General features: G+C 38.5%; 1 protein-coding gene across 5 annotated transcripts in view; it reads left to right on the top strand.

The window, feature by feature from the left end:
- FHL2 (four and a half LIM domains 2) overlaps positions 1 to 13,748 on the top strand; it is a 64,516-nt gene extending 50,768 nt beyond the window's left edge. For all 5 annotated transcript variants that reach the window (XM_074859122.1, XM_074859121.1, XM_074859124.1 and 2 more), the window contains exons 3-6: positions 6,024 to 6,198; positions 9,317 to 9,486; positions 11,167 to 11,353; positions 12,866 to 13,748. In XM_074859122.1, coding sequence (XP_074715223.1) covers positions 6,024 to 6,198; positions 9,317 to 9,486; positions 11,167 to 11,353; positions 12,866 to 13,017 — 684 coding nt within the window. In that variant the 3' untranslated portion in view covers positions 13,018 to 13,748. The remainder of the gene's footprint in view (positions 1 to 6,023; positions 6,199 to 9,316; positions 9,487 to 11,166; positions 11,354 to 12,865) is intronic.
- The last annotated feature ends 208 nt before the right edge of the window (positions 13,749 to 13,956 follow it).

The following is a 13,956-nucleotide window of genomic DNA, read 5'->3' as shown; positions in this document are numbered from 1 at the left end:
TCCTACAAGTTTTCTGGAAACAACATGTGGTTGTGTAGAAAAAGAGATCCTATTAATGTTCCCCTGAGAGGAAAACTTAGGGTAGTTTTTCAATGACAGTAATAGATTCTAGAGAATACATCTGAGAGAGTCCTTATAAGTGCCTCAGCCACAATGTAAGTTTCAGTCAAAGCTTGTGCACTGTATCACTGAGCATAATTCAGCCATGGAACACAACGTCACAAAAAGTCATGCTTCTGCTCCTCATTAAACTGTATATATACATAGGTATATAAACACATAAGAAATATGCACACATATATACATACACAGACATATATGTATGTGTATTTATATGTATCTTTTTACACATTTCATTTGCATTTTCCCCTGAACAAAAAGATAAAGTGTACTGTGTTTGGGAATCAAACCAGCATGTTTACTGCACGTACAAAATGGTCTCCGTATTTCTTTATATGTTCTGACACAGTCTTTATACAGCTGTAAAACCTAGTGACAGTGTTATCGGAAAAGGACACATCCAGGCCTCTGCACTTGGCAGAGGCACCCACCCTCACATCAACATCACAACCTGAAAAGCTCCATGTAGCTCTCACCTCAGATCCTCCTTATCAAGCCCCTTCTTGGTCACTGCTGTTTCTCTACACTGAGAACAGTTGAACTGAGAACCCAGCTGCAACTGAGATGCTCTTAATTTCCCTCCTACCAGCCCTCATAATTAAAAGCAACCCTCCTATAGCTGAAAGGGTTACAGCAGAGTAAAACAGGCATTGACAAGATGACAGCCAGCTCTCTGCCTCTGACACTGTTGCAGTGTATTGGCACTGGTGCATAGCATCAACTCACCTGAGTTGAATTTAAGCCTGCTCAGACACTGGTAATACTCCAACTTTGGCAGCACTGGGCTCTGAGAGGATCAAACCAATGCCAGATTTTTTACCTTATGTTTTAGCTATGGCACAGAGAGTCCACAACAACTATCCTGAAGAGAAGATTTCATTGAATTCAAATCAGGGGAGAATTTGCTTCACTGTCTTTCTCATTCTATGGTAACTTATGGGTAACTGTGAATGTAGCTAAGTAATAACTAAGTTGTTTTTTATTTTAAATGACTTTTTTCCCACCCAAAAAAACCTTGAATGACAACATGTGTCTGAATGACACCTTTGGACTTAGGCCATTTATTTAACTGTAAACAATTCTAGCTGATGTTTATGAAACTTTGACAGACAGATTAAAGGCTTCATTTATGGAGTGGTAGGAGGCACTGGCAAGCAGCAGAAAAACACAATGCCATTTCTTTTGTAGCTATTACACATTATCCATATGCCAACAGGTTCTAGCAGAAATTTACTCTTTATAAAAGAACTGGCGTTTCACTGCCTCTGTCCCTGGTGAACGCTCACCACACTTACAGTTTCACACTTCTTTCTGGAAATCCATCCATTATGTTCTCATTTGCTTAGCTGCTGAAATGTGTGTTTTGGTTGATTTGGGCTTTTTTAAGTTTCCTTGCAGGCCCTATGGCACAGGAACCATCATAAATACAGGAAATACCTACAGTAATCCAGTGTTTAATGCACTCCACTAGTTGGCTTTGGCAGGCAGGAGGGTGGGAAAGCCCTCTCTGCAAAATGTGAGAATGAAATTGAAAATTGATCATGAGATAAAGCCACCGTGTCAGCACAGAGGCCAAAAATTAATCAAAAGGGTCATTCTTACAGACAAACTAAACACATAATAAAGCCTCTAGTAATGTGGATCAGGAAAGGGAGAAAATATTTGGTTTTCCAATTTTTAATGTTTAAATCCTGTCCTGAGTTGCAGCACTTTTTCAATGCATTACTGAATGTCAGACTAGTTTTTGTGAAGTGGAATTGTAAAAGAGGCAGATAGATTAATTTCTTCTTATATCCCTAAGGGGCTGAGTTCAGCACAATATCACTTAATTTTGCCTTTTCTAAACATGTTTTTGATAGGCATGTGCCAGCCTAACACACTTAAGTGTTTCGCGACAGGGCGTACGTGGCTAAAATCTGTAGAGCATTTTGCCATTTCCCCTGATGAACCTTCTGAAAAGAGCATTGCAATAATGGCTTAAGTTTCTTTAGACTTATAAAGCCAGAGTAGAAGATAATATAGTTGCAGGATATGAGAAGTCTATGATTAACCAAGTCAGTTGGTAATTCTAGTCCTGGGGGTCTTCTAGTTTAAAAAAAACCTTTTCTAGTTTAAAAAAATAGTCACCTGCAGTCCCATCCTAGAGGCCAAATAAACCATGCTGGATCCAACTACACAGAACTATGGATGAGCTATAAAACGTGGTCTTGCCAATGTTGAAAACAGTTATCTTGACAAAGTTTTCTTTGGGGATGACATCAAGAAAATAAAATTTCTTGAAAAGCACATAATGGCTTTTCAAAACCCCAAGTTTCAAATCTATTTTGCATGGGATGACTCTAAAAAGTTTTGGATACAAATAGGATCTGCATCAACTTTTCCTTGCACCATATTCTTAGTCATCTGAATGTGTACAAAGGACCTCCACTTGGCCCACTCTCTGATGTCTGTTTGAGAAACATTCGTCATTCATTTGGTTGTCCCAAGGAACACTGAGCGGAAATTTTCAGCTGAGGCTGAGAAAAGCATCCATTCAAATTTGAGTAGTTTCAGGGAATGCTCATTTGGTTATTTTTTATCTTCAGATGAAACCAGATAAGGGAAGGATTATTTTCCATGTTCAGAAGAAATGTAACTGAATAAAGTGTTAAATATTTCCCCCTGCAAATTCTGCTGCAGGATTTATTTCAGCTCTGCAGAGACAGGCATTGCTCTCCTCCCCTTCTCTTTTCACTAGTAGCACATTTGGAACTGCTCTGGTGCTCTCTGCACTTCAGCTGCAAAACAGCTGAAGCTTTCCTGAAATACAGGACAGGCCATGTCCAGGAGCATCTGTGTGCATGCATCTCTATAGATGTATGTAAATAACCATTCCATTTATCAAATGTCAATCTATGGTAATTCTTCAGTCTCATCTGTGCTTTATCTAACAAGTCTCTTATCTGTGTTTATGTGTGCTTTATCTAACAAAAGCACGTGGCTGCCAGTTTTCATAGACAGATGCACAGGTCGATGGCAAAAAGAGTAATTCTCTGTATTTCTTTTAGTCAACATCGGAGGCTGCATTAAAAGCTATAGTTAAAATATGTAGCACCAGGGACCCATTTCCCTTGAGCTGCATAAAGCAACTGAATCACAGAATCAACTAGGTTGGAAAGGACCTTGAAGATCATCTAGTCCAACCATTAACCTCACACTGCCAGTTCCCATCTACACCATATCTCTCAGCGCCATGTCGACCCTAAGCTGAGAAGTCATGCTCCTCAATATTTTCAGGATACACTCCAGCTCTGAGTCCACAATAGTAATTTTATTAGTTCTTCCTGGAAATCCATGCCATAAACAGGAATTAGTTGTATATCACTTGTACCTTCTGCTGGAACAGGTTTATCTGGGTTACAATCAGCTAGCGGAACCTAGAGCCCACATGCCCAGAGTAAACTTAATGCTCTTTCATGAGGACCAGCATGGCAGTCAGACTAGCTTGAAGTCAGTTTTGCATATGCAACTCCTCCAGTGTAAAATCTGTTCCAGATTAATACAGCCACATCTTATGTACAAGCCAAAGGCTCCAGTTAGATATGCAACACACTGAAGTAGACCAAACCTCATTTTCAGTGACTTTACTACGCTGACATAACAACAGTCATGATGCAAAACCAGTTTCATCAGTACCTTGGGCTTCCTTGCTTCGGATGTGAGAGATTCCGAGAGAGAAAGCAATATCCATTTCATCAGTCTAATATTCTGTTGCAGGCATGTTAAAGCCAGACATCTTAGACTCCCTCTACATTTGATGAGAATATCAGTTATAATCATCCAAGGTAGCTAAAGAATATTCAAATCAGTCTGTGTCTTGGGTACTTTGGGTTGTAGTTGTACCTCATCAATTTGCCATGAAATATCTGCTACTTTCACCTACCAAGCTACTGTCTATACAAGCTGCCAACATAACTGACCTAAGGATTAAACCTTTCATCATTGACACCTAATCCTTGTCTTCATTACTTCTCTTCTAAAAGGCGCACACCTTCTCCATGGTATTATTTTATTGATTAAAAGAAGGCAGAACAAAAGCAGATACCAGCACATGAATTTTGGAGATTAAAAATAGGTTTCAGAATATTGCAGAAAAAGGAGAAAGGCAGCAAGCAGAAAAAAAAAAAAAATTAATACATCCTGTTACAAGAGAAAGAAAAACTGATCTGTTGTCATTCTACTTTCTAGCAGGCAAATTTCACATTTTGGAAGACAGCTGTATGTTGTATTTTTCTGTTGAAAATATTATTCCCCTCTGAGATCAGATTTAGGCTATTCAACTTAATTTAAAGAGGAAATAAAATGTAAATAACTTCCAAAGAATATTTTTTTCATTTTGCTATTAGAAAAGATTAAAATTTTACAGTCAGAAATTTGTGTTGTTTCAAAAGGAGTCAGCTGAAATGAATAGACAAGCTGAATAAGCAACTGTCTGAAAGCTGTAAAGTAGGAGGCTTAGACATTCTATCACAGAGTGCAATCTCAGAGATGAAAGACACATTGGGTACCAATTGTTACTCACAGTGATTTAAGAAATTTAGGTGAGTAGCGCAGATGTCCAAACAAAAATTCTTAATTACATGGTCAAATTCTGACTGAAGTTACTATAGTTTAACAAGTTATCACATATCGGCTGAGCTAGGCGAAACTATTTCAGTGTCTCCTGTTAGCTATTTCTGAGAACAAGGCTCCTGCAGGTGTAACGTGCTTTTATTTTAGGTTAACCTAAATCCACAGTATCTTTTGTTTGCTCTGGGCTAAGATTGCACACTTGGGAGCTACCTGTGACTGTACTGACATGGAGCAGTTTAGGGCAGATTATGTTTGAACACTTAGTGATGTTTCCATTTACACAATTAAAAAATGTGATATTCTACAACTCATCCTTTTCCTTCAGCTAACTAGATTAATTCAGTGCTTGTAATTAATACACAGTGGATCTTGAGCTAGAACCCGAGAAGTTATTTCTGCTGAATTTTTATACTCCCCATTCATGACAATATGAGCCCCTCACGCTCTCACCTCAAACTGAAGCCTATATATTTTGGGGTAGACAACTTTTCTTGTAATGATCTAAGCTCCATTTTGTTTGAAGTCCAAAGACACTGTTCAAGTGTTACATAATTAGGCCACCTTAATTTAAATTTTAAAAGGCACAATCCATCCCTTTAGGTCACAAGTTTTAGAAGAACCAGGTTTTTTAAATAATAAAAGTACCACTGCGGAGAGTATTTTAAATACTTAGGTGCCCACGGCCAGAATGTTCTGGATCACTGGCTGCAGGTACAACATGGTCTCCCCTCTTTCAGTCTGATCCACATCTGAAGCATAGGTAAACCAAAACACAAGACTGAGTAAAAATTAGTTGCAGTGAAAAAAAAAAGGAACAGATCAGACCAATTCCCCCCCTTGGTCTAAATTTGTTGAACTGAATAAATACCAGAAAGTAATTGGGAAAAGGATTTCTGTCCAGGAGCAAACAGCTATGAAATGACCTAGAAACCAGCAATAGCTAAGACAAATAGGGGAAGTCTGTTATACCTATAAGGTTAACAAGTTTTAATCTGACTCAAAAACGGGGCTTTATTCTCAAGGAAATACGTAAATAGAACTAGGTCTTCCTCTGCCACATACAAAAAATGAAGGTTACCTTGAACTGAAAAAGGGTCAATAGTTGTCATACGCTGTTCTTCGTTATCATAGCAAAATAAGTTCACCTTCACCAGAACATTTTGTTTTCTTGAGTTGTGCAAATTATCCTCAGCTCCTGGCTGTGGTTCAGATTTGGACATGTTTGCATTCACTGAGCTTCCAGTTGTGCAAACTATTCATTCTGCTTACTCTGTGGTTTTGGATTTCTACAGGATCTCTCTTACAAGGACCGCCACTGGCATGAAAACTGCTTCCACTGCTTCCAGTGCAAGAATTCATTGGTGGACAAACCTTTTGCTGCAAAAGAGGAACATCTACTTTGTACTGATTGCTACTCCAACGAATACTCTTCCAAATGTAATGAGTGCAAGAAGACAATTATGCCAGGTTAGGATGCCCACTTTTCGGACTAAGAAAAGATTATGCTAAATATCAAGCCAAAACTCAGCAACATTTGTGACAAACATTTTCCCTTGACTATCTCTGCTAAGTCATGGTGAATTTTGTTAAACACAGTTGATGGTGCATTCTAAGTCATTTCCACATAATTTTCATAACGGATCATGATAGAACTGTTATTCACATGAAGCGGATTACTCTTGAAAATTAGTATTTATTCCATTTAGCATTTTTATTGAGATTTATAATTTTCTACAGCTGTATTCATTAAAAGGGTTTTGATGGCTGGACAACTAAAATTGATCTTTCTGTCCAATCCCAACTTAGTACTCTGTCTTGATTGGCTTCCATTACTTGAAGATCAGAAGCAGCTTGCAAATTTAACAGCTTACTTAATTCACAATTTAGCTTTTTATGTAGTTACTATAAATTTAGCTTCTACCATAAAAATGAAAAATTGGTCAAAGTGCCTCTAAGGTCTTTCTTGAGCACAAAGGTATGAAGAAACAGGAAAGAGCTATTTTCTTTTTCAACATGAAACATGAGGTTATAGTAATAGATTGCTAAAACCTCATCTGCTCGTGTCAATGCAAGAGTATTCTGTGATGATTTGAGAGCTTAATGAGGAAGGAATATTGGTCCAGAAATAAAATATTAAAAGGCAATTTGAAGAATCCATGTACATGCTCCATAACGATTACTAGTCACTTTTTCCAGTAAAATTTTTCCTTGGCTGGTTCTGACAATGGTCATATCTTAGACAAAAGCTGAAAACCACAATGTTGTGCACCTAAGGTGTAAAAATGAGGGCTTGATGATGAAACAGGACATATAAATAGAAAAAACAATGACATTTAAAAGCAGATGGCCCTATCTATTCATGATGGAGTTTAGGCACCTCCTTCTATTATTCCACGTGCACCTGTCTTTACTGATAGAGCACTAACAACTGGCATGTTTGGGAACAGACAGTTCTAGTTTTAAAGCTGAAACTACCTCTATGTATATGTTTAAGACTGTTCATCAGATTCACCCCCATGATCAGTGAGCTTATTTACCGAATGGATCTCTTTTTGCCTATTACGCCAGCTATAGATCGATAAGTAGTAATGGAGGCTGGATTCAGAGACCCAGAAAATCCCTTCTTCTCTTATAATCTGAAACAGAAGAAATCAATTTTTATGAAGCTCTACAACCACCAACTGGTCGCTTATTTAAGATGCCATGATGTCATCGCATTCAGAGAGCAGTACACCCAGCATGTATTTTTTTACCTACACAGCACACCATATTAGTACAGGAGCTACACCAGAGCACTATGATCATCAGCTGAAGCGTAATTCATTTTGAAAGAACCAGCAAGTGGCTGGATACCCTTTATGCAGACTGTTAATGCTACACTTGCCCTTTGCTTTGCTCCACTAAACGTACAATTTAGATTTAATAAAGCATTATCATGACATGCCCGTTAAATACTAAAGTAATTATAAGCTTGATCTTTCAGTCCTGCTGCAAACTAAACTCCCACTGACTTCAGTCCAGCAGCTAACAAAGAGGGCTCCCCTTGCCTTGAGTTCCAGTGACAACACAATCCCAAAGAGAGAACAGCTAAAAATGTGAAAATAAAAATCCAGACTATTAAAAAAAAATTATCCACATCTCCTTTTTCCAGAACATCATTCCTTCAAGGACTGATTTATTTGCTCCTTGGTATGATATAGAAAGTTACCAGCACAGAGAGGACATAATTCTTAAAAGGTGTCCATTAGTAATAGAATGGATCAGAAATATTCAAGCATGTAGGCATCAGGCAGAAAGATAATTAACAGTTCATTTTCTACACTCCTTGCAAGTCAATTCTATTAAAAAAAAAGAATTAAAAAATCCTGAAGTATGCCTCTGGGCAGAATTTAATGAGACTAAAAAAAAAAAAAAAAAGAAGAAGAAAACTATGCAACTAGTAAACAAAGAGGAATTAATGCTTAGGAGGGACAAATGGTAAAACTTCACCCTGCAGTAATGGGGGTGGGGAGAGTTAGCATCAAAGGAGTTAATGTGGTTCTTCATCATGAGCCAACACGATCAGCTTGTCAGTCTTCCAAACACTTGACATCATGTTTGTTGCTACAGGCTTCAAGAGTAATGCAGAACTGTAGAAGCACCATTTGTTTCTTTTTCCCTTCTGGCCAGTATCAAATATTCTGACTCAGACTGTTATATAGGAAATTACATAGCGTGCAAAGAAATTTGTCCATATAATAGGGCATCTCCAATTTCCTGGAAGGGCTCAGAGTCCACCTGTCATACAGTGGACTGAATCTGCACAGTACAGTATCCATACCCTAAAACTTCATTCTCAAAAATTACATTCAGCTCCTAACTACCATACCTTTTTCTGCTTCTCAGTAAAGGATTGTTTAAAGATTTTTCTTCCTTTCACATTGCAACTACAGTTTAAATACAACTGAAGACAGAGAGAAAGCTTCTTTCTTATTGAAAGTTTCAAGAGACAGGAAAACATTTAGTATAGGTGTTGCAGAGCTGAAAACCATTGCAAATTTATCGTGGACCTCAACGAGGACAGGAACAAAGCCCCAGAGCAGATATGAAATAATCCTTTGTCTCAGACAGTGACTATACTTTATTGGGAAAGGGAGGCAAGAGGCTTGCCAGGAATTAACCAGGTATCTTGCAGCTCTCTGAAAAAGAAGCAAAAGGGACTTGGAATGAACAAAGTCAACCTTTAACGAGGAATGGCCTTACCTTCACTCAGCACTAACAGCAGCTTTTATGGGTGTCTCGCCAACTCTCCAGAATCTTCCTGTGCATTAGAATTTATTATTAACTCTAATAATACCACAGAAAAGGGGTCCTAAGCCTTCATAATTAGCAGTAAATTTTTCTCTTCTTTATAGGAGAACCACCACTCACTCTCCAAAAACTTAAAATGGTACCCAATAGCATGCAAAGCTGGTAGGAACATGAAATAGCCTCTAGCTCATAGCTGCACTGCTTAATGACTGACAGACAGCTGTCAGGCAAACAAGAGCTACAAATTGCATCTGTCTCAGCCAGAAGTTCAGCTGATGCTCTGGTCTCATTACAGGTACTCGGAAGATGGAATACAAGGGCAACAGCTGGCACGAGACCTGCTTTATCTGCTACCGCTGCCAACAGCCTATTGGGACAAAAAGTTTCATCCCTAAGGACAATCAAAACTTTTGCGTACCCTGCTATGAAAAGCAGTTTGCCATGCAGTGTGTCCAATGCAAGAAGGTAGTGCTCTTATTTAACTTGCCTAAAACCTAAGGGATTGAATTCAATCCCATTTTACGTCCAAGTAGGTAGAATATCTAATTTTTCTATGTGCATTAAAAGATTCAGGATCAACTGATTTTAAGAGATGATATAATTTCAGTTCCCATCCTGCACCAGGCCCAGCATTTACTACAATGAGAATTCTCTTGCTCAGGGTTGAGGATTCCTTTGCATTGAAAGCATACAGAGAACACATTTTTAAAAACAAAACAAAACAAAATAAAAACTCTGCAGTGGAATAACCTCATTCCAATACAACCCATCATATACCATATAGCTAAACATTTCAACTGCAAGGAAGATGAGCTAACACTGATAATTTTTTACTATTCTAATAAAATTCAAGACAGAGAGATAAGCTTTACACAGAGCAAATGCTGTTCCTGAAATAAACACTAGTAAACTCAGTGTACAACTTTCTAGGCTAAAGACCTTCTATTTGCGAATTGCTTAAATTCTGTACACAGACACTGATAAGAATTTTAGAATTCTTTCCTAAAAAGAATCGTCTCATCACTTATGGAACTAAGAAATCCCAGTTTCCTACAGATATATGCATAGGCAAAGAGAATCAAAACTATGGCTTTTCGCACTTTCCCACTGCCACTGTTTCCTCTTTGTCTCCCTTTACCCTCCACGTACTTCCAGCCACCACCTATGCCCACACTACACAGACTTTCTTCCATGGGTGCTACCTTCTTGTTTGCCCTTCTAGTCAAGCAAAGCTGCAGTCTGGCCAGAAATGACTGCATCTTTGCTGCTGCACAGGCAAAACAAAACAGGTAAAGGCTCAATTTTTCTTTCAGCCTTTGACCTAGAGTATACCTAATTACCTCCACTACCTCCTATCTATCCATCACTTTTCTGAAGCTTCTAGGAGTTTTGTATTCTCAAAAACTCTGTCTAGTGTCTAATTTTAACCACATTTGAGAAGAGGCTAAAAAATACTTGAGGAAGAGGCAAAGACATAGATTAATACACATATTAGGTAGCGTGATCACATACAAGCTTGATTCCCAGGGAATCTCCCTTTAGGGAAGAAAGGAAGAAAAATTAAACTGTCCAGTTTTACAGCCTTCTTAGGAATACTTAAAGGATAAAAAAAGTTCAGTTTGTCTAGCATCAGGAGAGCTGCTTTTGTAGGCAACAACTTGTTATAAGAGAAAAAACCCCAAAGTCCAGAGAAGCAGAAAGCAAAGACTTCAGCTAAAATTTGAAATAAAACAGTCTTTGCCATGGAAAGTAACAGGGAGGTTGAAACACGTAAGGTAGTTCCTTCACCATGAAGACTGGGACAGGTGAAGGAGATGAGACACATCCTAGCGCATGCATATGAAAAGCAGCATACAAAGACTAGCTTTAAAAACAAAGAGGACAACTGAGAGTGAGATAATACAATATATGGAAAATAAAGTACTTTCAGCACGGGCCTTCTTTGTATAAATTAGGAAATTACAATAAATCACTTGCATTATTTTCTCAAGGTCAACTCTAGCCAAAATGATGACTTCACTGCTGTTGAGCCTTCTTTCCCCCCTCCCACCCACAAAAACCTCATCCCCCTTCCTCTCTATGAAATCAAGATACAAACATGTCACCCTCAAGAAAACACTTTCTGTCTTACTTTCCATAAAACAGGCTATCACTACAGGAGGCGTTACTTACCGGGAGCAGCCATGGCATAAGGAGTGCTTCGTTTGTACTGGATGCAAGAAGCAGTTGTCTGGCCAACGCTTCACCTCCAGGGATGAGTTCGCATATTGCCTGAGCTGCTTCTGCAACCTCTACGCCAAAAAGTGTGCTGGATGCACAAACCCCATCAGTGGTAGGTCTCTCACAGCCGGTGCCTTTAAATTTTGGGGTTTTTTTTTAATGAACTGCTTCTAATATTAAAAATGGTTCTATAATTCATTCTGAATAACTTGAGAGACTCCAGTCGCTATATAACTCAAGATGTGTGAAATTAAATACTTATGATGCCTTTCAAGTGCCTAACAAAAAGAAATGGAAGAGGTCCTTAAACTGAAGTTTCCTCTTTTTCACCGATTTTCATAGAACATGGTGGACACAGAGTAACAGAGCTATGCATGTAGTAGGATATGCATGTTCTGTACATCACTTCACTTGGTTCATGAGAGGCATCACTGGCCTCAGCAACAACAGCCCCTTTACCAACAGAAAGTGTCTAACTGGCTTATACCTGATGCTGTAGCACAGCGCATCTCTTCCCTGACTTTTCAGGACAGCAACTGAGAAATCACAAGGCTTTCCAGTACAAAAGTACTTAAAGAAGCGATGGCTTAGAGCTTTACTATGAAACACTTTGCATAAAAATATCTTCCATGAAGTAATCAGCACTTAACAGCATCATCCATACAGTACAAGGCTGCAAATGAGTTATATCTGGAGCATTTTCTCTTGTTATTGCTCTGCCCTTGTGCCTGTCTCTCACTAACATATGCCTGACTGCATAGCTCCTAGAAAAGTCAGTGCATAACACCACAGGTACTGTTTTCTGTTCATGTGAAAGAGGCATTTCTCTCTTGAATATTGCAGTCCTTCTGTCATATGCTGTTTTTTCTTTCAAAATGTTGCTACTAAAGGGAAAACAAAACAAAAAATCCTCTCATCAGGTAAAAGATATGCCCAACTTAATCTTTCCACTGACTTCCAGCTAGTCATTCCAATGCATCATATTCAAATTGCTTGTCATTTCTGAGGTTAAGCAAGAGATAATTACTACTAAGAGACATTTGTTCCTTTTCTCTCTTTTTCCTGTACAATTTCAATACCCCTTATGATAATCTCCATAGCCTCAAACTCTTGAATGCTTTTTGCAGTTTGCTAACCTGCTTCTTTTCTTGAGGCACACTTCCTTCAAAGCTATGATTCAAAGTCATGACGCAACCTGTCAAACTTCTTTTTAATGATCTAAAATGCATTTTTACGAAACAAAATTAACTTACTCAGACACCGTAAAACATTCTGTAGAAAACTATCAGACTTCTGTTCAGGGGCAGTTGCTTTCCTTTTCTTCTGCTGTATATCATAGTGCCATACCTTGAAAGTTAATTTCTGCCATTATCACCAGTGATAACAGCCTAGTTCACCAACTTAGCTGAAAGCAACAGAACTATTTGAGGATGAAAATATTACTTGCTACAGAGTAAGGGTGGCAAAATTAGCACAGCAACAAATAGATTTGTCACAACGGCATTTTTTCACTATTGGATGTTGGATCTCCATAGCAATTCATGGGGGGAGTCTGCAATAGCATCACCTGATGGCTGATGTGCTATTCTTTTCTTGTAACAGAATGCTTTTGGTTTTCAAACAGGACTCGGAGGAACCAAGTACATCTCCTTTGAAGAACGGCAGTGGCATAATGATTGCTTTAACTGTAAGAAGTGCTCCCTTTCATTAGTGGGTCGCGGCTTCCTCACGGAAAGGGATGACATCCTTTGCCCTGAATGTGGGAAGGATATTTAAAGCTCAAAATAACAGGTGGGGAGAGGGGAGGAAAGCCGTGCTTGCAATATATAGTCCGAAATACACAGATGTTCGAAACTAGCTTTGCCACTCTGTGTTTCGCTGTACTATTAACATTACTTAACCTTTTTCTTCAAACTCTCCAAATCTGGAGGGGAAAAAATCTTCAAAATCTCTAGTAGCAGTGTTGGTGTTTAAGATTTCTACAGCTAACCACAACTAATGCAGAACCTGAGATGTAAAACCACTTGGGTGTTATTGACAGAACATATTCTTTTTGTTGTGGTTTTTTTTTCCTTCCACTAAATATTCCAGTTACAAGCAAGTGATATAGTTCAAGGATTACAATGGCCACGCACAATACGTTCATAGATGGATATTCAGGGTGAAACCCTCAGCCCGCTGAAATCAATGGCAAACACCATTCGATTTCAGTAAGGCTGTGGTCTCGCCTCCGTGCTCTTGAGCTATGTGACTAGTGTGTGCTGTCAGGTGTGTAGAAAGACTGCGAACGTAGAGGGTGTTTCAATGCACAAGGCTTTGTGCCGTGCCATAAAGAGATAATGATAAAACAGTTGAGGTGGGAGTGCTTCATAACAGGTACATATTTTATTGCATGACTAGCTGATCATTGTGTGAAGTACAAGTTCTGGTTGACAGTGTCAGTATTACAGTTAGTTGACATTACACTGCACATTGTATTTTTCAAAATAAAATAATTTAAAATAAAATTGCGATTGTGGTTTAATTGTATTTAATATCAGATATTTACAAATAAAATGCTTTTACAGTCTGAAGAAACAACGTAAGAGCCATACAAACACAACCCTTTTTGCAACCAATCACTATGAAACTGTGGAGTTTAGACAATCCTCCAATAGGCCCTGCTGATACAACATAGTCTCCTACTAACTGAAATCAGTGGGAAAATTATCACTA

This window comes from Strix uralensis, chromosome 2, assembly GCF_047716275.1.
Source record: "Strix uralensis isolate ZFMK-TIS-50842 chromosome 2, bStrUra1, whole genome shotgun sequence".
Taxonomy (NCBI): domain Eukaryota; kingdom Metazoa; phylum Chordata; class Aves; order Strigiformes; family Strigidae; genus Strix; species Strix uralensis.
The sequence above is the reverse complement of the archived record's forward strand: the minus strand, read 5'-3'. Positions and strand labels throughout refer to the sequence as shown.